At 32.2% G+C, this 27,009-nt stretch overlaps 1 protein-coding gene across 16 annotated transcripts in view; it reads left to right on the forward strand.

Annotated features, from left to right (window-relative positions):
- GPHN (gephyrin) overlaps window positions 1-27,009 on the forward strand; it is a 635,834-nt gene that overhangs the window by 423,057 nt on the left and 185,768 nt on the right. For 8 of the 16 annotated variants that reach the window (XM_019833155.3, XM_019833153.3, XM_019833151.3 and 5 more), the window contains 3 exons: window positions 2,797-2,931; window positions 17,845-17,901; window positions 20,125-20,196. In XM_019833155.3, coding sequence (XP_019688714.1) covers window positions 2,797-2,931; window positions 17,845-17,901; window positions 20,125-20,196 — 264 coding nt within the window. The remainder of the gene's footprint in view (window positions 1-2,796; window positions 2,932-17,844; window positions 17,902-20,124; window positions 20,197-27,009) is intronic. The other 8 variants (XM_011283279.4, XM_045060088.1, XM_011283280.4 and 5 more) reach the window with 2 other exon arrangements.

Below are 27,009 nucleotides of genomic sequence, written 5' to 3' on the forward strand. Positions count from 1 at the left end.
GTTCCCCTCCCTGTTTTTATATTATTTTTGTTTCCCTTCCCTTATGTTCATCTGTTTTGTCTCTTAAAGTCCTCATATGAGTGAAGTCATATGATTTTTATCTTTCTCTGACAAATTTCACTTAGCAAAATACCCTCCAGTTCCATCCACGTAGTTGCAAATGGCAAGATTTCATTCTTTTTGATCGCCGAGTAATACTCCATTGTATGTATTTACCACATCTTCTGTATCCATTCATCCATCGATGGGTATTTGGGCTCTTTCCATGCTTTGGCTATTGTTGATAGTGCTGCTATAAACGTGGGGGTGCATGTGTCCCTTCGAAACAGCACACCTGTATCTCTTGGATAAATACCTAGTAGTGTAATTCCTGGGTCATAGGGTAGTTCTATTTTTAGTTTTCTGAGGAACCTCCACACTGTTTTCCAGAGTGGCTGCACCAGCTTGCATTGCCACCAACAATGCAAAAGAGATCCTCTTTCTCCGCATCCTCGCCAACATCTGTTGTTGCCTGAGTTTTTAATGTTAGCCATTCCAGTTCATATTTCTAATAGCTCATTGGGTATCTCCAGACTATTAACCCCAAAGTATATCCTTCAAATTTAAACATGTCTTTTCCCTGAAATATCCTGCTGTTCTGTTTACATTCATACAAACACACACATACATAGAGAGATGTGTAGTATATGTATACTTGTGTGTGTGAGTCTGGCAATCTATATATCATACATATATCCTACTTTGAGCATATGCTTTCTTAGGTATTGGGCATACAATAGTAGCAAAAGCACAGTTTCATCATGACAGTGCATTCTAGTATGTGAGATAGACATCTAAATGTAGTATACATATAAATATAGTATAAATGTGGAAATTGCTATGAAGTAGAGAAACATGGTGTCTAGTGAAGTACAATAGGAGCCTTCTTTGACTTTCTATCCAATACTTGGCCTTTTTTGTTAGACATAAGTGGCACATATAGCTCTTTTAAACCAGACTATCCACCATTTCTTTAAAATATTTATCACAGGGGCGCCTGGGTGGCTTGGTCGGTTAAGCGTCCGACTTTGGCCCAGGTCATGATCTCATCGTCCGTGAGTTCGAGCCCCACGTCGGGCTCTGTGCTGACAGCTCAGAGCCTGCAGCCTGTTTCAGATTCTGTGTCTCCCTCTCTCTCTGCCCCTCCCCTGTTCATGCTCTGTCTCTCTCTGTCTCAAAAATAAATAAACGTTAAAAAAAATTTTTTTAATAAAATATTTATCACAATTCAGTACTCAAATGTATTAGGTAGAGCAGTTTTTCTTCTCAGAATTCCCATTGCCTTCACCCTAGTTATGGGAATATTCTTTATAAATCACATAAAATGTTAGGCCCTAACATGGTAGCAATACCATCAGTAATGAGGATGTTGGTATGGAAACTAAATAAAAGAGCTTCTATGGAAATTGTATTATGTCCTTTGTGAGAAACAGATGATACATAAGAACAGCAGTACCTTCCCAGTCATAAAGTCTGGCTGCTGCTTCCTTGTTTTCACATAGTAAGTGATACTTGCTGATTGAATATTAGTTAATTATTTATCCTTTTATCACATATACATCCCCTCTTATGCACAAAACTTGAAAGTGGTCAAGTTCTCATTTTGAGATTAGAAAACCTAAACCCATTAGTACTAGCCCAGAACAAAATTATGCATGCTGCAAAATAATAAGTTTATAATCAACATAATTAGTAATTTTTAAAATAAATAATTCATGTTGTTTATATATTTTTAGAATAGTGACACTCAGTTACATCAGTATCACGTTGATAGGTGTAATATCAATAATAATAAACATTAAGTATTTACTACTTACAAGTGCTAGATAATTTATATACAGTATCTTATTTAACCCTCAGTAGTAATCCAGTGAGGTAGATGCTATCATTAGCTTCATTTTTTTTAGATAAAGGAAATGGTGATTTAAAAATTATAGCCGTCAGTGTCCCAGCAGAAGTCATAGCATAGTTAAAAGGATAATTGAGAAGAGTTTAATGAAGGGACAATAGTGCCTACAAAAGTTTGGGCAGGTTATAGGGAAAGCAACAAGACACAATGCAGTGTCCCAGTGTTCCCTGGGACTAGTAATACTGGGAACCATTAATACTCTAGTCCTAATGGGGCAAAGACAGGGAACTCCTACTGGAATCCAGAAAAGAGCTGTAAGCAAGGGTCATCTGACAGGGGCTGTGACTTAGCCAGCCTGCGGTGACCAGGTAGAAAGGAGCCAGGGGAATAAAGACCAGATCTTAATCTCCTCTAATGCTTTAGTTTCCTGGCAGTGCCTCCCACTGGCTGAATGCAACTAGAAACTAGACAGTACAGACTGGCTTGTTGATTTTATCTATACAGGTCAGTTTAGAGCAGAGAGGATGAAGAAGGGTGGAGAATCTGAAAGGAAAATGGAAAATATCTAGGAATTAAATAACTATTACGTGGCAGAGCCAGTATATGAATGCCAAACACTTTACTCCGTAACCATAATGCTAAACTGCTTCTCATAAAAAAGTTCCATGAAATATTATTTGGCCAGGGAAAATATTTTAAATCTGAAGGTTTCCGTCCTATCACAAATTGTTGGATAGAAACCTATATCCAAACTCACGGACAGGCATTTATACCTAACAGTAAGTGACACCAAATATATGAGAGCTAGGCAGCAAATAATGCCACAGAAAAAAAGTTAGGTGTTGATACTGATTTCAATGTTGTTGGTGTTTTCAGAATATTAAGCCATCCTTGTTTTTCTTGTTCAGATTCCAGACTCCATCATTTCTCGTGGTGTTCAGGTGCTCCCACGAGACACAGCCTCCCTCAGCACTACTCCTTCAGAATCGCCTCGTGCTCAGGCTACATCTCGCCTTTCTACAGCTTCCTGCCCAACACCAAAAGTAAGTACAGTTCCTTGGCACCTTACACCTTTCTATCTGTGTGTGGGAAACTTAACCAGTGTTTCCCTCTGTTTGTCAAGGTTGGATTGCATGCAAGATAATGCAATGAAAAATTAGTGGACTATAAGATAATTACCACTTACTGTTTTACAGATTGTGCATATTAGGCCAATAGTAAGATAATAGAAATTTCATGTAAAATGTCTACTCCTACATTCACAGCTACAGATATCACTTTCTGTAGCTCCTGTTTCTTTGCTCTAGACTTGTTATTTTTTAGCATACTCATCAGTATAGATGTGAAGTTACTTGTTTATGCAAAGGGTGAATGCATTTCTTTAAAAAGCAAAATTAACAAAATAATGTCACCAAAGGGTTTTTTTTTTTAACTTGTCCAAGCTAGGGTAGCTCCCTGCTCTAGTATCATGCCAAATTTTTTCAAACATATTCAACTTGGAATGTTGCTGCCTAATATTTGGAAACAAATCTAAATTGATTAGAAAGAAAGTTTTAATGCCAACCTTTGGGGGAGGGAGGAAGTTTTTTAGTATTTATTTTTTTACAATTTTTCCCAAGTACTGAATCATGTGTTGGAGGAAAAAAGGATTAGACATTTATTTGCTGCCTCACATCTCCATGTATATGATAAATTAAGTAGCAGACGTAATTATGGCTATTACTGCTTTCTTCCGGAATGTCCCTTTCCTGGTTAAGTTAGTCATTTGTGCTTTCAGGATTTCAATATGATGGATCCAATATTGGCATCAAAAGATTAACAGTAACATTCCTTCTTAATTGATAAGATATGGTGTTCAATATCAAATTTTCACTAAATTTATTCAAGAGATATGCAGGTAATTTTTCAAACTATGGCTTTCTCTGTCATCAGATTTACCACTTATATAGCTGTCTTCCTCAATTCCAACTTTTTCCTGAGTTTTAAGAATGTTGCAACTGGACTTAACTAGAAGTGATCTCAAGCCATTCTTCATATGTGTAGTACGGTTGCTTTTACATTCCATGGTACAACCTTCTCAGCAAAGTCCTCACAGTGTTATTACTGTTGTATATCATTGTTTTTAGACTTGTGTCAAATACAACCAATATTAATTTATAGTTTAAAAAAATTATGGTTCTAAATCTTTAATGAAGACAAAATGTAAGAACATTCTAGACATAAAATGTATGTTAATGCCATTCAGGTGCCCGTCAGCTTACATCTTCCACTGAATGAAAACATGGAGTTCTAAGACTTGAATTGCAAAGAAGCAACTCATTCATGACTTTCAAAATTTTTTAACAAAATAATTTATTGTTTGCATTAAATGTCAATTATATAAGCTATACTCATTTATGAAGTCTAGAAAATAATGCTAAAACTTAAGTCCACTATAAATGTTTAGTCAAATATTAAGACCTAAATGTTGGGAATGCAGAACTGTTCAAGATGCAGTATTCTTTTCCTTAATAATATACTATGAACATTTATAAATATTTTAAGCTAAATTCAGTTATACATAGTAGTTCTTGAGCCTTTTTAAAGCTTTATAATTATATCCTAATTACAAAGAGAACATTAAATACAATTTTAAAATAATTTGGCATTCCAAATTTACTAAAGTGAAATCCTAAAAATAAAAAAGTCAAATTAATCTATTGAAAGTCTCAAATTATAAGACTGTTTAATTAAAATCTAAACTAAATATTCTTATATTTGCTTTTATATCAGTGACATATAGTCACTGCACCCATGGTGTTTACAGTTTAATTAATGTATATTAAAATAAATATTAGGATAAATGTAAATTATTCTGATAATCATAATTTTATTGTAACTTAATAATTATAGATTGAAATTCTTGCTAAGCAGAAATGAAAAGTTACATTGATAGAAAATAATAGGAGGGAAACCTTACATAGGATTATCAGAGAAGACGTCTCTAAGGGGAACATTTCACCAGGGACAAAAAGGATATATAAAAACAAAACAAAATTCAGCAATAATGACCATTTTAAAGGTGGCTGTCACCAGCCAATTATCACCAATCAGGAACTCTCAGACTAAAACATCCTTAGTACATGAAAGTCTTAATTCAGTGACTTCAAAATCCAACTTCAGCTATTAGTTCTATGTATTTTAAATAATGACTTTTTGTCTTTGCCTACTGAGTCAAATTACAAGGCCATAGGTTTTAACACATAAATCTAGGTGAATTGTTTATTTTAGCATAGAATATTTAGGGCAGAAAAGTCAGAAAGCCAGGCTTCTCATTTGAGATGTGGGTAAATGATGTTATTAACTATATTAAGGAATAATAAGAGAGGAAACACATTTTGAAGGTAAAAGGAATTAATACATTTGGTTTTGAACGTCTTCAATCTGAGATATATATGAGACATCCCATGAATGACAGCCAGCATAAAATTAGAACACTAGTGAGTTTGACATTGTTACTGTTACTGCATCTTGGTGCTGATATTTATAATTTAGTACCTAATAGTGTTCACTAAACCTCATAGAAATCCCTCTTCTATGTTTCAGGTTAGACATGCAGTCTGTCATGTGCAGAAATATATGTGCAAATACATTTTCTTTACATGAGAAATATAGTACAGTCTTGAATGATCAGCAGTAGAAAAAACACTTGATAGTAGAAGATATAGATTCAAATGCTGGCTTCTCTGCTTAATAATCACACTACCTTAAGCAAGTTGCTCAGCTTTTCTGAGCTTTGGATCTGTGATTAAATGTAATCTTTGCCTCCCCAACAGGGTTTATTAATTTATTAAATGAGTCTTTTCCTGGTTCTGGGGAAGCAGTGGTGAGCAACTAGATATTGTTCTTACCATTACAAACAGACAAACAGGCAATTACAAATTATAATAAAGCATAAGTGGTATGATTTATCACCAGAGGACAGAATACTTTGGGAATAACCATCAGAAGCACTTAACCTAGTCTTTGTAAAAATGTAAAACAGCTAAATAAACAAATTATGATTAAAAGCTAGTAGTTCCAACCTTTCTGTCTGTAGCTTTTTATCAGCTGGTCAGTATTTAAGCTAAAGGACTTATGTGTGCATCTGTTTTCTTTTAGATCAACAACTATAATATCAAACATTATTTTAGGTTCATATTTTATATGTTTACTACAATATAATACAATATCATATCATAGATTATCCTTTCATTTTTTTTAATTATCAGCTGTATTGAGGACAGGATCTATAAAATATACCAGACAAGATCTATACCATTTGGATTTACCTTTTGGTATATACCAAAAGGTATACCATATACCATTTGGATTTCCTTTTTAGTACAAAATCTAGTAAAGATAACCATGTATTATCTTTTCTAAACAATTCTTTATTAAATGGCTTTGTCTCCAACAAATATTTATTTGCTGAAATGAGATCATATTTTATTGTATGTGGGGAAAAATTATTTCTCTTTTATATCAGTTATTTTGTTTTAATTAAATCTGTCTGAAATGACAAATGATTTTTACTCCACTTGCTTTATGACACTGTGAAGTATCTTATAAGAACAAACGAGATTTTAATCTTTCATTGCCCTAAGTACAACAGTGGCTTAGCCAAAAATGTCAAATAGTATGTAGATTCTATTTCAGTAGTAGTGGGCAATATTTAGAAGACTTAAATTCTGACATGGTGGTTGTCTCCCAAAAAATGGTTTGCTAAAAGAAAAATTCTATAACAGAAAAATTCTCTTGTAAAGTAAACATGACTCACAATTTATATGAATACTGATTTTTCCATTATAAAAGTTAGTAACATCTCTGTTTGAAATCAAGAAGCATGAAGTAAAGAATAATGACCAGAGCAAAAAAGGGGGGAAAAAATCCAAACTTTCAATCAGTTCACCATCCCAGTAGATGTTGTTAAAATAGGGAATAATTTTTAAAGACCAATTTAAGTATCTTTCTGTTGCCTAAGCATCTGAAGTTTGACTTTAAAAAATAAGTGTAGTCTATTGTTACATATCCCCTGTACCTTAGAGATTAGAATAGAATTTTGTGCCCAGACTAACAAACAAGTTTATTTTTTCCTCTCAGGAAGAAAATATAAATACTGTCTATCTAAAACTAAAGTTTATGAAATGACTAAAAAGTATATGTATTGAAATAACCTTAATATTAAGGGTGTGTTCATTTAATACACTAATGCCTAATCTTCTATTCAAACAAAATGCAGAATTATGATTTCACTATAGGTTTCTATTATTTTCCTTTGAGAAAATGAATTTAGATTCTTCTGGATACAGAATAAATGATTTTCTTCATTCACAGTTTCAATATGTATGTCTGAAAGGCAGTGTGATTTCCTTTACATATAAAAATGACATTATTGATCTAGTATCAGGTCTAGTATCTATATTCCCTCTGAGATTTTTTCTTAGTCATATTAGTTTGTACAAATGATTCCACATTGTCACTATTTTCCTTTGTGAACACCTGCGTGATTATGTGATATGGTTAGTTCATTGGTTCAAAACCTGAGGCTCCCAAGTCTGGAGAATCTTGTGAAGTTGTGAAAATTCTAGCCAAGATAAAAACACTAAGTGGAATCCACAGATTATTTTCTACTATTTTGAAGAGCTAAACAAAATCAGTAAGACTACTTTAAATACTAAATTTCTTTGCTTTTGTCTGAAATTACATCAACATTGGTATATCAACATCTGTTCAATTGTTAATGACAAATAGAAATTTATGGGTTCTATATGTAGAGTCAACAAGTGCCAAAGTGTTTGGAAAGCAAAGAATTAGTGACATCAGATGTTTTCTTTTGTACAAAGTTAATTGCCCTATCTGGGGAATACTAAGCAAATCATTGTCTCAACATTATGGTCAAATCTGGCAATTCTCAAATTTAATGGTCTCAGGAACTCTTTATGTACTTATAAATTTTTAAGACCCCAAAATAGCTTATGTGGGTTATATCTAGCAATATTTACTGTTCTAGAAATTAAAACTGAGAAATTTTTAAATGTTTATTTATTTGCTTCAAAATAATAATAAAGCCTTTATATGTTAACATAAACAACATTGTTAAGAAAAAATATTTTCCAAAACAAAAAATATTGAAAAACATGGCATTGTTTTACATTTTTCAAATATATTTTGATGTCTGGTTTAAGAGAAGACAACTGAATTCTCATACCTGCTTCTGTACTTCAGTCTGTTGTGATATGTTTTGGTTGAAATATGAAGAAACAAATTCAACTTCACACATTTATGTAGTCAGAAAAAAAAAGCGAGCATTTTCACATAATTGTAGATCTTCTTTTGGTGGACACTACACCAACAATTTACAATTGATACTTTATTAAAATTAGTTGAAGTCTGAAATCTAAAACCCTGTTGAGGACTCTGCCATACTCTGCTATATTAAAATCAGTTGGACCATCTTGAACTTTGAATGAATCTTATACTTGGACATGGTTTTGGAATGTATTTATTGGTCACTTAGAAAATGTAAGTTCTTCCAAATGTTGACATATTTCATTATATTATACCAAAAAATTATCTTCATTGATATAATCGCCAGACTTCTCAAAAAAAATTTTGGAAGCGTTGGAAGCTCTCAAGCTCATGGTGATATATGTTTTCCACAATTCTAATTTTATTTAAAAGCTAGAATGTTATCCTTGGCAAAAAGCAACAAATCCTGTCTTGTTTTCCTTGAATTGACAGGCTCATTTCATTCAGTTTTGAGAAAATGTCTACCAAACATCTAAGTCTGGATAATCATAGTCTGTCTGTCATTCTTTCATTCCTTCAAGTAAAAACAGTGTTCTATGCAAAACCTGGCTAGTTCAGCTTGCACCTCAATTGCAGAAGTGCTTTTTCTTGAGACAATGTTCATCCTTTGGTATGCAGTGGAAGTATTTTATGCATATTTTCCATTTTGTCATACTCAAGGGACAAGTTTTAAATTAGTATTTACTGTTTTATTGAGGACAATATTAAATGAAACTAGCTCTTCTGTTTTGAAACTGTTAGTTTGGGTTTTTTTTTTTTTTTTTTTTTTAACTATTAGTACATGGTAGTGAATAATACGATGACTATTCATACTGTTTGGATCCACTGCCTTGATTTGCACTAAAGTGCCAACCTACCATTGCTTTTGTACCATCAGTACAAATGTCGATATAGTGAAAAAGGAAATTAATGTTAAAATAATTTGACCTTTTAGACCCTGAAAGGGTCTCAAGGACCTTTGTGGGTCCATGGACTGTATTTAAAAGGACTAGTAGAGTAAAATAAGTAACCTGCCTTACGTTTCTTGAAAATATCCTAGGTCAAAATTATGTATGCTGAATCTCATTTTCCATGAAGACAGTGTTACGGTGATATTCTCAGTCCAGAGATTATATCCTTTATGTAAATGCCCACCAGTACCATGCTTAAGTATTATAAATGATTCACCCTGATTCTATGATCCAGATTAATTCTAGGGCAGGGAACAGAGTTCCTCCTACCTAACTGAAAACGAGAGAAGACTTTAAGAGTCTTTTGAAGACACATAACCCAGTTGTAATTTCCAGCTAATTCTGTTCATTTCCAATGTGATACTATTTCTGTATTTGGTAGCAACTGATTTATCCCTGGGATATCCTGTCCTAATAAATACATAGAGAGCCCTCTTTCAAGTCATAGCATAGCTATTGGAAGATAATTTTATTAGGGATATAATTGAGGATGGCCCATTTTTTTTAATTAGCTTGGAACATTTAAACTTGATGAGATTTCTAAATAAAAATACAAATTTTCAGCTCTTCCTTAAAAAATCAGATCAACATTACTGGACTAATACTGACATACATAAATACTAGCTTGGTATTCTTTATACCCACCAAGCTGTTTTATTTATTTGCATTAAATCCCTGGCTTCTATAGACATAACTAATTTCCACTCTCATTCATTATTGCCTACTTTGTCCTTTATAACAACATGTGTATTTTGCTCTTTATTCTGATTTGATAGCAAAACAGATTTTTGAGACTCCAAATAAAGGATGGTTCTCTTATATTCTTTTCTAATGAGAAAGGTACTACCCAATATGGTAAAGTATTTCATATTTTGATAAAACTGAAATTGGATGATAACAGTATATTTTAGCTATAAATTTTGAATTTATAAATTATTTTTAATAGTTATTCTATGACATTCTGCTAAGTATCCAGGATTAGATGTTGATTTCTATTTCTTCATTCATCTGATTGTCTCCTCTGCCTTTATATATAATAGAAATTTAAAGTGGAATTCATCCCATCCTTGCCTAATTATTGAATGTTCACAAAATATGTTCATCACTGAAGTTCAGTATAACTTAACTGTGAAATGTGTAATTGCCATCCTGAAATCTGAACTTGCAAATGAATTTTGATTAGTTAGCCTGAAAAGATACAACTAACCAGAAATTATTAGCTACAGAGTTAACAGTTTTATAGCTCAGGTAGTCCAAAGTGGCATTTTTTTTTATTTAAAAAAAGTAATATGTATATGCTCATTTTACAGGGGAAAAAAAGAATTCCTGTATAAATACCCTTAGTAAATAGCAACTTCTAATTTTGCTATATATTCTGTTCTTTTTTTCTATAAATTCAAATATTTTATATAAATGGAGAATAATGGGAAGGCCGTGATTAAGAGCTCAGGTTCTGGGGTCTGAGAGGCCTGGTGAGGAATGTCAGCTTTATTACTTACTAGATGTGTGACTTTCAGAAAGTTTCTTTACCTCTATACCCTTAGCTGTTATTATTAAACTATATAATATTTTAACCTATCCCATTCATTTAGTAATATGAACATCTTTCTATGTCATGAACTTCTTACTTTTTAAAAATTATCTTCTGCAATATTATTACTAAGTTGGTATTCTGTTTCACACTAAATGTTAGCTATTAAACTATATAATATTTTAACCTATCCCATTCATTTAGTAATATGAACATCTTTCTATGTCATGAACTTCTTTACATTTTTAAAAATTATCTTCTGCAATATTATTGCTTATTTGGTATTCTGTTTCAGGGATGTAGCAGTTTTTTTGCCAACTACTATTTGGATATATTAGGTGTTAACTATTTCCCAGTTTAAAAAAAAATAGTGTAATAATTTTCTACAAGTTAAATGTTTTAGTTTTCTCTTAGTTAAACATAGCAACTCGTATTAATTCTACCTTTAAAAGTATATGCAGAATTCATAAGTCTTGATTCCTATAATTTATATAGATACCCAAAAGAGATTACTTTTGCATATTCATAAATTCAGTTTAATGATATTATGGAAGAAGCAAGTTTAGCATTTGCATTTGACTGATTTCCTGGCAGACATTTAAAAATTATGGATCCAAAGCTGTTTGAAAAATTAACAACATTGACTATGTAGAAGTATTGCATCTATGAGGCGCTATCAACCCTAGTCTGCCACATTATAACTTTTTGAGAACTTAGTAGACTTCAGTTTCTATTTCTGTAACATCCTGGTATTAAATTAAGTATTCTCTAAAATCACCTGTAGGCCTATAATCCCATTCCTCTGTACTAAGTTTCTGTACTAACTGAATAAATATTATCACTCTATTTACCCTTCTCTTTGATAATATATTCATATCTAATTAATATAATTTACATTTATTTATTCCAGCTTTTGCATTCCATGCTACTATGTAAAGTTAGAGATTATCAACTGAAAATGTTCTAACCTCATTTCAGATCTTTCTTACTCAGATCAAGCTCATCTATTTTAAATGGAATATTGGTTTCTTTTGGTATCCACTAGAGTTCTATTCAAGTTATAGGAAGATAGGACAGTAAGATCTGTAGAAATACAAGAAATAGTGAAATTAAGAACACCAACCATTCAGTTTAATTTAAAAGTTTTGATTTCTATAAATTGATTTTTAATGGTTTAGGGCATGTTTTGTGCAAAAAGCAGCTGAACAAAATTACTGACGTGTCTCACTTATGACTTTAATACAGAGCATATCCCAAACTAAAATAGTCTCTAGATCTTTTTATTGTAAAAAGATATATATTCTAAAACTGGTCATGTGTTTTCTCACCCACAACTTCAGGATTGTCTGCTCTCCCTACTCATTCGGTTTTTATTAACGACGGAACAATACATTAATTCAGAAAACTATTCAATGAATATTTTTAGTGGATATTATGTCAAAATTATGCTAGGTGTTGGGAATATGGTATAAAGCAGTATAAAGACTTACTGACCCTGCCCTCAAGGACCTTATAGTGGAGCTGAAAATGAAAAAAAAAAAATTACAAGAAATCTATCAGATAAAGAGTTGATAGATAGTATTCCTATTGACACTAGTAGGAATATAAATTTGTGTAACCTTCAAGTGAACAACTATATATACATACATATATATATGTGTGTGTGTGTGTGTGTGTATACACACACACACACACACACACACACACACACACACACACACACGTATATATAGCCTTAAATTTTTTCTTACATTATAACCAATCATAGTTACCAGAAATTTATCCAGTGGAAATTATCAAAGAAGCCATCAAAGACTTATGTGCAAAATTATTTATCATAACATTATTCATATTCATGAAAACTTAGAACCAACATTAATGTCTATGATTAAATAACTTATAGTACATACATATATCAGTTATTTATATAACCTAAAAAATCATATCTTTTAGAATATCTAATGACATAGGAAAATGCTCAAAAAAAAAACATATGGCTAGAAAAATTAGTCAACAGTACTGCTCAGGGACAGAATTGCAAGTTATTTTATAACATATATATTGTTTTCAACCAGAAAAGTAAAAATGTTTGTTTGGTTATTTAAATAAAATCTGGTGATAAGAGAGTTGTCTTGCTTAGTTTCAGATTTATAAAAAATATTCATAAAACCAACTATTTATTTGTTTATACCAGAGCATTTTTATATCTAGGCTAAGCCATTCTATTCTTAATCTTGCTGGGTAGAAAATTGTATCATATTTCAGTGGAAGTTTGAAAATAAATTTTTTTCTGTTTCATATACAAATAATAAATAATTCTTAATAACAGGCACTGTACTATTTAAAAGTTATTTCGAAGTGCATAATAACTCTTTTATACCACACCATTGATGGCTTTATAATTTCTTTCAGAGAGATAAAAATTTTGGAAAAAACATGAATTGCATTATGCTCTGGCAGGAAATAACTTGCTTAAAAATCTAATTTTGTATAGATTGTTTTAGAATCAAAGCTATTATAGAAACTTAAAGATCAGAATTTAAATCCATAATAAACTATAAATAAATCATTTCAAATGTTAATATACCATAAGAAATCAGATCCTTGAAAATAAAGGATTTCCTAAGGATAAAAATTTTTTTAGGGAAGAGGTTGGTGGATCTGTGTCTTGCTAACAAGATTCTGATTTTTGATTTCTCATTTCTTCATTAACCTTTACAGCCTTTTATTGGTTTAATTTATAATCATATTGCTTTTCTCCAGAAATGCATTGAAGTATTTCTTTTTCCTTGACACATAATTATAACTTATCTTACTTACATTTCTTCCTTCCCTCTTTTTTACTTTACCACAGTAAATCACATATGAAACCAAATTGTTTTATGATGAAACAACAGAGCTGAAATGCAGTGAATTGAACTATTAACTAGATCCTAAAAAATATTTCTTTACAAGAGTGTGTTTAAATTTTGAGCTCTAAAGTAAAACATTTTTAAAAATTTCCAAATCATAACTACCAGAAACAATCTATAACTGTACCAATATATACTGAGTGGTATTGGTTAGAAGATAATTTCTAAGACAGAAGTTTTATTTCCTCTCAATGATACCCATACTTTAAAAAGTAGCAAAATAAAGTAGGGTTAGAAATATTTGTTTCTCGGGGTAGTTCTGAACGTAAATTAGGTAATTCTAAAAATACAGCACTTCAGTTCCTAGGACAAAAAAAAAAGGAAATATGTTTAATCCATGCAGTTTTAATTCAAGTCAATATAAAATATATCATGAGAAAAAGAGGGAAGAACTACATTAGGCATTCCATAAAAAGTCCATAAAAGTCTAAGTTTAATGAAAAGACCTGAGGGGCGCCTGGGTGGCTCAGTCGGTTAAGTGGCCGACTTCAGCTCAGGTCATGATCTCATGGTCCGTGGGTTTGAGCCCCGCGTCGGGCTCTGTGCTGACAGCTCAGAGCCTGGAGCCTGTTTCAGATTCTGTGTCTCCCTCTCTCTGACCCTCCCCCGTTCATGATCTGTCTCTCTCTGTCTCAAAAATCAATAAATGTTAAAAAAAAAAAAATTTTTTTAAAGACCTGAGAAAGAATTTAAGAGTAGCTGAGCTTTTTTTAATTGATATGTCTTCAGAAAGCCCCTAACCTCTCTAAATCAGAGTTCAAACCCAGAAAATATAAAATCTTTTCTCAAATTTTTTCACAAATCTATAGTAACTAAAGAGAAGTGTGAATACATACACCCAGGGATACGGGCATATAACAATACGGTTTTTACAAGCCTAAAATGTCTTTCAAGTTTTATATTTTATTTTAAAAATTAATATAAAGTTGGGTTTCTTTGCCGAAATCTACATATTTGCTTTAATACAAATATAACGTTTACAACTACTTATTGTTGGCAAGAGAGGTAAAGGTGGGATGGGGTAATTTTCTATCTTGTTAACAGTGGAAATGATCTTACAGTGAACTCAGGTTTGGAGAATTGGACTAAATCAAAGGTAATCAACAACCCATATTGTATTAGCATCCAGACAGTTTCTTCTGTTGCATAATATTTCTAGAATTCAAGCTCATAAAAAAAGGTAAATACAAATAGCAGAGTCATTTCACTGCTTTTACACGCCACATCCTGGTAATTGATCCTTGCGGATAGATTCCTCAGTAATCAATCTCTGAAGAAAGATTCCCAGAAGGTTGCAAAAGAGGTGATACACTGCAATATTTTCAGACTATTTTCAATAGATATTTTGTTAAATATATTCTAGCTGAGAGGCTCAATAGAAAATTGAAATGTTTTTGATCCTCTGATTTATATCTTTTGAAATCTCAGTGAAACGCTTATAAAAAGGTTTTCTTCAGGGTAGAAAAATTATTAGGGATAACATTTTTTGTTTTACTACTTTTTAATTTTTAATATATATACACTAATAATATCAACCAATCATAATCCCCACAATTCTTTCCATCCAATTGTGAAACTTCATTTATGTTGCAGTGATCCTATATGTAATATAAATATTTGCAGTTTACTCCTCTTAGTTACTACTGATGCAAAATGTCTAGCCTCGTAGGCAAATATACGTAAAATTAGCTAATGATGTGAGGCTCTTACAATTATCGTGAAGACTAAAGTAATTTATTTCATCCAAATGATAATCTTTTGTGATTACTTTTAAATTATTATCAAAGAAAAATGACAGTCAGGCATTTGGATTAGCTATGAATTTCTTTTATTTATACTACATCAATTGATGATCAAGGGTTGACTAGAATAAATGAGAGTATTAAACTTTAAGATCTATTGATGTGACTTTTCTCTAGTTCTCAAATTTTAGTTTATGAGACATACTTTTAAACATTCTTTCTGAAGTTTTTCAGTATTAGCTATTATACCTGGTTCAGGAGCCACAAAAATAATCACATGACACTTGAATTACAACCACTCTGGCTTTGATAATAACCACAGTGGTTTTCTGAAGTCTTCCTCTTGTGATAGTCTAAATTTACAGTCAGACTTATATACAGAAAATTGATGTCAAGCATTGACAGTTGAGCTGTCTACTCCCAAAAATCTTTGTTTAAATTGGTATTATAGTCTATTTTTTACATTTAGAGTTCACGGGTGGCTATCCTTTCTTATCTCATTAAGTTTTGGTAATTGCACTTGCATTTGGAACTGAAATGGTTGAGGAAAAATTTCTTCCATAAATAAATACAGTAACATAAAATTTCTTCCATCAATGGAGAAACAGATACACACAAGTCAGGCAGAGGCATATATATACATATACATCTTCTTATAAGCATCAATTTTTTTCCAGCCCTTTTATTTCCACGCCTGTAAAGGGAATACAACCTTAAACTAGAAGTCAGGAACTGAGGAACTGTGGGTATTGTTCCTAGATTTGTTATTAACAAATAACCTTGAAGAAGATACTTCATGTTGCCGGAATTGATGTAATTTTAAGCCTTCTAGAAATAAAACACTGTATAGAAAATGGTATTCACTTGTTACTGGGTAACAATTCTGAAAGTCTTCATAGCTTCTAAAAGTTTTCAGAAAGCAGCATAGGGCATTAGAATTTATATTTTTATAGGAAATTACCTAGTTTATAATCAAGATATTGTGAGTCTCCACTTAAAATGGGAAACAGCTTTTGGTATAAAGATATTCTCTAAGACCAAAGAAAATAGCACAAGAGAAGGACTAGATATAAATTATAAGTACCCTGCCCATTCAGAAGCCCTCTCTTACAGTGTTGCCATTCTAATTAGTATTCATTGTTTCTAATTTTGAGAATTTTGTTTGACCAAGAAGAATGAGCATTGGTGATTATCTTTTGTGTATAATGTTTAGTTAATGCTGAAGCATTAGTAAAAACTATATCAAGTAAAACCAAAAGTTGATATAATTCTTATGTACCATGATGCTTTTTTTCAAAATGAAAATTCCATTTTCTCAGTATTATTCCTAAGCAGGCTCCATATGCTATCAGTGGTGTCCTAAAAGGGATAAGATAATCTACAGCCTGACTCCAGGAAATAGAATTTTGTAGCATGGTCAGGTGTCTTATTTTTCCTGAGGACTTTAACACTTGGAACCTGGCATCACATCGATGCTTCCTCTACCATCTCCCAAAACACACACACACACACACACACACACACACACACACACACACACACACACACGAGCATCTAGCCAGCATAGCTAACTTGACCTATGCTGGTCTGAAAGGAGACCATCATTCTGCACGCATAGAAACCCATAGTGTAAAAACACTTGGTCTGAAGCTTCCTCACCCTTCATCTCTACTTTTTTTGTTTATCTTCCTCTCTAACCAAATATTAGTTCTTGTTACAGCTCTATAAAAAAGCAAAAAAAAAAAAAATTCTAATTTGTACCTCATCAAATGAAACACTTTGTGTTGAGAATCTTCCTTTTCTCATTTAAAGTGAGCATTTTAAAATGGCAGTTGTAGTTTTCTCTATCTTACCCAAGAGGAAAATTTAACTGAAATAACAGACAGTTTTGAGGGAGCGGATGTATTTAACATTGGTCTGGCATTAAAATTTTCTGGTTGGGCAGCACAATTGTTTAATTGGGAATCTCAGTTACAGCTGAACAACCTCAGCACTTGGGTCAGCAAGCAGAGGAGCGTCACTCTGTCACCTACCAAGAATGGTGCTTGTTGGAACTGATCTTTCCAGTTAGGGAACACTCATGTTTCTAGTCATACCATTGATGTTTCTGATATTATAATGGAATAAACACTATAATCCTTAAAGAGACAAAGTTCTCTGCATAGGTATATTTGTAATTTTTTGTTTTTCGTAAACCAAATGCAAATATAACACTACTCCAGAAACTGCTACATCAGAAGTCCCCAAGATAACCAAAAGTAAGTGCCCGTTTCCTAATCTCAGGAATAGTGCTATAATAAAGACTGAATTCTAGTAACCAGCCTATTTGCAGAGCATGTCATATAGCCTCTGGGTTAGTTAACTCCTTGGCATCCTAAGAGGTACCTCGAAGAGTCGATTGATGTTTTGCATGTATTACTAATGTGTAGAAAATTTTTTAAGTTCACTTTTTCTTTATTCTGTCTTTTTTACCCATCTTCCCTCATTGTAGCAAATTAGACGGCCGGATGAAAGCAAAGGAGTTGCTAGTAGAGTTGGATCCCTCAAAGTAAATATGTTTCTAACATTTTTTTGGCAAGATTTCGTCTATAGCCTACACTTCTTCCTTTTTGGAGGGTGGTGGGAGGAAGGGGGCTTTTTCCATTTTTCACCATCCCATTTTTTTATTTTAATATTTTTATTGGCTGTTGGGTCATTTTTTTTTTGTTTGTTTCAGCTGCACATAGAGCAACCAGCTGAAGGCAAGCTGCCAAATAACTAGCTTTGAATGGCACCACAAACAAGAGAAAGGGCAACTGTCTCATTACAGGTGCCTATAATTTGGGGTTCTAGAGTAAACCGTTCCTCTGATTGATGTCACTGACTATGTGTTAAGTTCCTCTTACACAGAGAACTAATATTTATTTTCAGAATATTATCTCCCCTTTTTGCTTTTTTTTATAAAAAGTAACTAAATTTTATTTTAGTGTCATTACCATTTGTAGTTCATACCAGAAAAAGAACTATTATGAGATAGTAACATTTGTTATATATAATGAATCTTAAGAATTAGAAAAGGAATTTTATATGATGCTGGTGTAATGGGCTCATGTATAGCTAATAGTATTTAAACACTTTTAATCCCATTTGTTTTTTTTTTCAATTAAAAAATTTATATAACAATCAGTGGAAACTAATATATATCCAAATGTTTGGCCATTTGTGTATGTAATCTGCTAATACACAGCTTAAAGATTTCTGATCTGATGGTCCCATTTGCTAGTTTTTAAATATCTATTTGGTCAGTATATCTTGGGCACTCGATACTCTAACATTCAATCACAATGAAAAGGTAAGCCAGTTATCACCCTTTAGAAACAAAGACATAGTCATTGATCACTTTTAATGCTGCCACCATAAATGCAAGGTAGAAAATTTGCTGAATTTTAAAAATGTGCAGAGGAATTTCCCCCCAAATTAACCACTACTTGTATCTCTCAGTCCCATTTGTCCTAACAGCATTAGTAACTGTTAATCAAAATGACAGACAGTTCACTGCATTGGGATGTCTCAAAATTCAATTAACTACCTTAAGGCCTAATATTAAGTCAATTCAAAATTTTATACACCTCCCCTTCATTTTCATTTAACAATTTATGAAGCACTAATTTCTGCACTCCTTCTTCTCCTTGCCTCTTCTGCCTTCTTAATTTTACTTTTTTTGTTGTCGTTTATTTATTTGTGTGTGTGCACACACATGAGTGCACATGGATGAAGGTGTGTCTGTATGTTTGTGTCCTTTATTCCAGACAAGCCATCTTCTCTGTTTCTGACGCTGCTGTATACTGGGTAGTGATTTGTTGTGGGGGGTTTTTTGTTTGGTTGGTTGGGTTTTTTATGTTTTTTTCACTAAGGATAACGAGAGGGGATGGGAAGTGTTGATTATATGCCTGTTTCAAAATCAAGGAAGGTTAAAATTATTCAGTAAAAAAAATACAAGTTTATGCATCCCAATGATATATCAGTAGCATTCCTCACTGTCTCTTGTGAGGTATCATATTTTACCTTTGTCTTTAAGGGAAGATAAGTCCACTGTTGTTTAGCCTAATGGATTATGAGTCAGATTCAAGCAAAAAGGTACAGTGTGACATAACTTTTTAGAAATTATTGGTAGTGAAATAAAGATAAAATGGCATCTGTAATTGCAGCACCATCTGCTATAAATTGGATTGTGTGTGCAAGTGTGTGTGTGTTTAATTATCTCTAAATTCAGCTTTTGGCTGTATAGAACTTCAAGTTATAATTGTGTGCTTATTATTTTTTAAGTGTATGTACAGTATGATTATGTATATACACATGTATAAGAAAAAGATACATGTTAGGGTTCAATCAATTTACTTTAATATGTATTCATTCAGCCTTAAATCAAAAAATATGTTTGGGAAGGAAAGACAAATTTCATAATTTTTAAGTATTTTTATTCCACATTTCTACCAAATAGAAAATTTTAAAGTGAATCTCTAAGGAATTATAAGGATAGTTATAGTATTTATTTATTTACTCTAACACTTTGGGGAGAAAAGATGCTATAATTAAAGTAAAACGTTGGCTTCCTAGTCACAGGTTATTGAACATGTATTCTTCTGTTATACAAAGATCTTTAATGTTTTGAAATGTTTGCCAAAGGCAGTGAGAAATGTATAATGCTGTGATCTTATTTTTAAAAGGAAAAAGGAAAACTGAAAAGAGAACAAGTTGCTTTTTCAATTCATTTTCTGATGTTTACATGTAGCTCCATCGAAAGCTGGAGGAGCTCAGAGATCACCTAGAAGGCAATGTGAAAGGATACTCTCTCAGAGTAAATGTACGATTTCACTCGGTGATTTTTTTTTTCCTAAACTTCTGCTGACTGGTAATTCCAAATCTGATTGGTTTGTCCTCTCATCTCCATCTTTTTTACTTTCTGTCTCTTTTCTCCCTATCTCTCTCTTCCTTTTCTAGCTGCAGCTTCATGCTCACGTTTATGAAATAAAGATTAAATTGGCAGGGTAGAGGACACGCAAGTCACACTAACACTGAAGTTGATTTAGTAACATTTTGGCTCCAATGCAAAATAAAAATTCTTTTCAAAATTTGTTTCTTATACAATTGTATAATTTTCTGAGACTTTTTATGAGACTTCATTTGGAGCTTTTCCATTGACTGTGTTCTGCCCCTTGTGGGATATGTCAGCAGGATTATAAATTATTGGCTGGATCCAAGTGCTAGATCCTTAATAATTCAATTTCAGCTATCAAGGAAAATGATCAATGTTAGAATATCATCATAGGTAATCTAGCAAGTAGACACATTTTCTTCTGAATTAATAGGCTTCTCTTAACTCGGACTCTTTGGGAATAGCTATGATAAAATTTTTTTGTTTAAAAATAAAAAAAATTAAGCAGTAAATATCTTCACTGTCATGTAACATCTTACAAATACTTGAGATAAAGGCTATTATACCCAAGACAGCACTCTGAAGGAGAACAATACCTTATAGCTACTCAATACTATACATGTATCAGATAGATAATACTAACAGTAGTATTTTTTTGTGACCCATAGTTCAGACTCAGAATGCTTGGTCCTTCTCCTAAATATATCTTTTCAAAAAAAAATGGAAATAAAATCTCTAAAATGGTTTATGATGTAAAATATGGCAGAAGAAAAGCTAAATTAGCGCAGTAAGTAATTTCTGGCTCAATTTAACTCTGACATCCCATTCCTAGTGCTTTTTAAGAAGTTTCTATCAATCCTAGCCTGGCCTGGATCCACTTCTCCCAAGATTATTGTCATACTTTTAATCCATATTGCTATAATAGTTTTCTTATAAAGAATAGAATAAACAACAATAGTGATATTATAATTCTCTGATATCTCAGCTTGTTTTTAATTATATACTATACATAGTTAAGTATATCTCTATATTAAATTTCTGATTACTAAACCTCAAACTTGTTTTTATTAATACTAATTATTAAATTCTGATTGCTAAATTAAGTTGATGTAGCAATTAATGCAAGTATCTCATTTTTCTACTTTCTTGTGAGTCAGTCGTTCTTTTCTATCCATATTCTTAGAAGTTGAAAGATCATCCATAATCACTCCCAGAATTTATTCCACTGTCTTAAAAAAAAAAAAAAGAATTTTATGATTAAATCAGTCTGAACATACCTAGATATTCTTCTAGAAAGCCCTAAAAAAAATTCTGATTAATTAATTAATGTATTTAGTGTCATACTTTTTGTAACCAATCATGAGAAGTGATTTTCTTTTTCAGTCAAACCAAGACTAGATAGTTGAGACTTGCTAAGGCCTGTATAGAAGGGAGTTAGTGTTAGATTAGGGTTAAATTAAAAATTTTGGCTTCAAAAACTGAGTTATATCATGCCACTTTTCAGTTTCTTTTTTTCAACACCTATACTGCATGGTACAGTATATAATGACTAACCCCAATGTCTTCATCTTTTGTTATATTTCACTGGGTCACACTTTGTTCTGATTACCTTTTTTTTTCTAATAAGATTGAATGTGAGGTATAGCATTCTAAGATTCCCATTAACTAGAAAAGTATCTGGAGGAAAACTATCAAAAGTCAAATTGTATCTTCTATAGACAGTTCAGTTTAGAGAAGATGCGTTTCAAAGAGCTGAATGTTTAGTTTCTCTCCTCCCCTTTAATCCCATTACCCCAGAATGCCTTACAATAAGCCTTGCATGTTAAAAATTGTTGCTTAGAAGCAGAATAAAGCTATTCTCAGTTGCATAGGTTATATAAACAGATTTTGTTTCTAAAATGAGATAAATTGGCATATAATGACCATTCCATTTTGTGAAAATTTACTTTAGGCGTCTATACACAAGAGCAAGTATGTAGGTGCCTTTCAATTCATTGAAACATTTATAAATAGTTCAGTAAGATGAAAGATTAGAACCATGTTTGTACTTAAATATTTTATTATTACTTGGGAAAATGAGACATTCAAATCTTTGGGATAAGGATTTAATTAAATCATTAACGCTTCAATTTGTATCTTCTATGTGTTATATTTTAGAGAGAAAAGATTCCTGCATCCTTACTTATTACAGATAATCAATGATATAAGGTAGAATATTCTAAGATGTAATTTTTGGAATAATTTTAAAATTGGTTTATCATATGAAAATGTACTTCTTTATCATACATTGACACTTCCATAGCAAAAAGTAGGATGTGTTAGGTTCTGGAATTATAAATATATCATCATTTTCTGTATGTAGTACAAAGTGGAAGTATTCAGAACCCTAAATCAGTTTTTAGTAACTTTTAATAATAATAAAACTATAATCACATGGCTTTACAAATTATCATCTTGTAAACAAAGTTTGTCTGATTTAATGATTGCAAGTTACTACAAATCCTTAGACTAATAATGTGTTGAGAATAATGACTGAAAAATCCCACATAAAGGAAAAAATTACCTTTACATTTAATCAAATACAGGAATCTAGTAGGAAGAACATTAAAAGTAGTGCTTAAAGTTGAAAAACTGTGTAAACAGGGTTGAGAATTGGAAAACATAAGATGATACAAACTAATACTTTACAAAATTAAGTCAAAGTGAGTTTACAAAGTTGAATTAGTTAAAGAGTGATGGAACCCTGAAAAGCTTGAGTGTTAAAATATTCAGAGAAAAAGAAGATAAATGTTCATGAAATAAAAACTACTAGAAAGAAAAGAAAAGAGAGAAGTAAAAATACCAAAACCACAAATTTTATATTTTCTCAGTGTATGCAATGTGATGGTAAATTTCTACTGAGCTACAAACATACAGATAGGTTTTAGGTAACCAAATATGTTAGTTTTTTAAAGGCTTTGACAAACAATCAAAGGGAAAATGATTTATGAAGACAGATTATTGGCACATAAGTGACCTAGGAATTCGGTTATGAAGTAAAAAGAAAATTACAAGTACTTGCTATGCTAATATAAATAAAGACAAGGTATTATTTGAGGTGGAAAAAGTTAAGGGAGGAGTTATCACTTAAAATAAGACTATGTTTTTAGTAAGTTTAAGAAAACTATCTGAATCAAGTCAGAAAGGAATAAGTCTTTTGAAGAATGATTTTCTGAATGCTGAAATAAGACTTATAGGAAATGGGACTAATATAAATAATGGATTAGATAGTTGTGATTTTATAGATTTTTTTAAGATCAATATTTTATTCCAGTCTTTGTTCTTATATTTTTGATAAATTATTTGGGAGGTTTTTTTTTTGCATTTTTATATTCATCAAATTAATGCTATCACTCACGGGTCAGCAAACTGTAGCTTCTGGGCCCAAATCCTTTTCTCTCTTGTGGGCCCACAAGCTAGGAATGATATTTGCATTTTTAAATAATGGGGAAATCAAAAGACTGTCATTTCATGACATGTAAAAATCATATGTGTGTCCAAAACATATAAGTGTCCAAAAATAAAGTTTTATTGAAACACAGCCATATTCATTCATGTGCATATAATCTGTGGTTGCTTTTACAGTACAAAAGCAGAGGTGAACAGTTGCAGCAAAAACCATATGGCACAGAAAGTCAGAAATGTTTACTATATGACTATTTATAGAAAAAGTTTGCCAAGACCTGCTGTAACCAGCTAGTGTGTCAAAATGACAAGGACATAGAAATGATTATAATAGAGTCTTTGTAAACTTATCTTCATTTTAGAGCTTGAGGAAAGGAGAGCTGCTCATTTTTCTGGGGATGGTTTCAGATTATTCTGCCCAGAATAATATCTGTCTAAAAGAGTTGATACCCTGATCTTCCACCTTTACTTTTTTATTCTTCTGTTTGCCACTGTTTTCTCTAACTACTCTTTTTTCACACCACATCACACACACACACAACGTAAACCCCCCCATGAAATTAACATTAAACCTTGCAAATATAGATTATAAATTCCTCTTGTTTGAGGAGGCCTCTACAGAGATTTAGGGTGTAAAGATATGTTCCAATCTTGCTCTCAAACTTTTTTAAAAGGCGTTTTTAGAGTGTTTTTGCTTACTCTGCTTTTTTTCTGTTTTTACTTCATTATGTTTCATTAAAGATCTTTCCCCTGGAGACCAACTTTTGGTTTCTCCTATTTAAATGTACCTAAAATCATCCTGTCTATAGGAAATTTTGTGCAACTGGTAAAGACACCCTGACATGATCAACTATGTCATATCTTAATATATGGCACTTAACTGTCTAAAAGGCATCTGCATTAAGTCAGCCAACTTTGAAGAAAGGAAGAACAGCTAGAACATTGATTAGTCCTTAAATATTCAGTAGCTTTTAAAGGAGTAAACATCAGTTTGTTTGTTAACTCTACTTTCTTAGGCGAATTTTATTGTCTTTGGTTCTTACATGAAGAATATTTTTATTTGAAGTTCCTAATAAGTCTTCCTTGTTTGATGTGTTGGCACTTACTCAAAATATTAATACCCATTTATTTACTATTTAACTTATAATAATTATGTAACATCTTGAGCATCTTATTAGATGATGTATGTCTTATAAATATGACCAGACTATAATAATGGCAAAGATGACAGTAAATCAACTTCAGGATTATCTCTTTGGAAAACAGACTAATTTCGCTAACTTTCACTTTTGGTATTTAATGTGTAAAGTTAACTAATACAATTCTGAGATTTCACTTCTACTGAATAACAAAAATCTATCTGTGTTTAGAACAAAAATGTTCTTATCTAATATTTATAAAATCACCTACAGTAGCCTAAGACATCATGGAAGCGGGAATGACACACTGTGACGTGTTTAATGCTTATTGCAAATTGCTCTTCCCAGAATTGACTTTAATACACAAATAAGGTACTAATAAAAGATCTCCTTGACAAATAAATTTCCCTAGTAACAGAAAATGGAGAACTGAGGGGGGCAGGGGGAGATAAGACTCCAACTGTTTATGAAAGATAAAGTTTTTCAGTTTTATGGATATAGTTATGGAGATAGAACAAACATGCAAAGTTTTGTTAGAACTAGCACCTTGCTGAAGATGTGTACGTGTAATTAGATGTGTATGTGTTTGGAAAAAAAGATTCAATTTCTTAAGATGTCTATAATGACCATATTTCAGAAAATACCTCAAAGTAATCCGTTAAGTGGTAGTGATAACATTTGATCACAAATCTTTATGATGGTAAATGTAAAATCTTCTCAACATTATTTCACACAGTTCAGTTTTTTAAACATAGAAGAAAAAGGGTTTGTTCATTTATTCATTAAACACTTACTGAGCATCTACTACATTCTTCTGTTCTGGGTGCTAGAAATACAATTAAAGAACAAATCAGATAATAAGAGCATTTCTGATTCCTCCACTATGTCATCTTCTATACTTTCATTTCCCCACCCTAAGTTTGCATTTTGGAACTTAAGAATTTGTAACTCAAAACTGCATACTTAATAATTTAGCTCACGTGGCATTGTACAACCTAATGAAAGAAGAGGCCAGAGAATTGACCATAGCAGTGTGACAACCTAGAAAGTAAGAACAGGGCAGAAAATTATCAGCTCAAATCATGAAGATTAAACATGGTTTTGAGTATAAAATAGCTATTTTAAATTTTTTTTCAACGTTTTTTATTTATTTTTGGGACAGAGAGAGACAGAGCATGAACGGGGGAGGGGCAGAGAGAGAGGGAGACACAGAATCGGAAACAGGCTCCAGGCTCTGAGCCATCAGCCCAGAGCCCGATGCGGGGCTGGAACCCACGGACCGCGAGATCGTGACCTGGCTGAAGTCGGACGCTTAACCGACTGCGCCACCCAGGCGCCCCTAAAATAGCTATTTTAAAAGATCAATGAAACATTCTGATAAAAGGTCTAGATAAGAATTTGTGTTTCAGTTTTTATGTTTTTATGGTGTTTTTATTGATATATATGTTAATATATCACATGGACATATATATGAATGTTCAGTAATACTGTGAATGGAATAATAGGAACAGCACATGAGAGTCAGAATACTGAGCTGGCTTTGGTGCCCTCTTTAAAAAACAATATGAAGATGTACAATAGAGCCCTCATTCTATAAATAACATCACATGTAGTTTGCCAATGTTAATAAACCAATGAAGATCAGTGTAGTACCTTAGGAGAAAAATGACCAGTGTTCTGCTTTCCAATTAACCTTAAATGAACATCTTCTCAGCAAAATCATACCAGATCTGATCAGAGGGAGTCATCTCTGTCACGGACTTTTTTCTTTTTTTTTTTAAGCCAGGTATTTTTATATCACAAGACTCTCCTCAAATAGCTTGACCCTTGAGATTTCAAACTCAAGTGTTTGCTTATAAGGCTATCTTGTTACCTGACAAATGTGTTCGTGATGGAGCCATCTAATCTTCTGAGACCCTTACTATGCTATCACTTCCTCTTTAACAGTGTTTTCTTTTCCCCACTGCAAAACCAGGCTCGGCTTCCCTCGTGCTCATCTACTTATAGTGTATCTGAGGTATACTTTGCACGTGTTATCTTACATGGTCAACAACATGCTCGCCCTCACCATTTTTCTTATTTTATTTTCCTTTTGCCTTAATTTATTTTGCCTTGCACTTTGCACTTGGCTGAAAGGGATGAGGGTACCAAAAGGGAA

This window comes from Felis catus, chromosome B3 (assembly GCF_018350175.1).
Source record: "Felis catus isolate Fca126 chromosome B3, F.catus_Fca126_mat1.0, whole genome shotgun sequence".
Taxonomy (NCBI): domain Eukaryota; kingdom Metazoa; phylum Chordata; class Mammalia; order Carnivora; family Felidae; genus Felis; species Felis catus.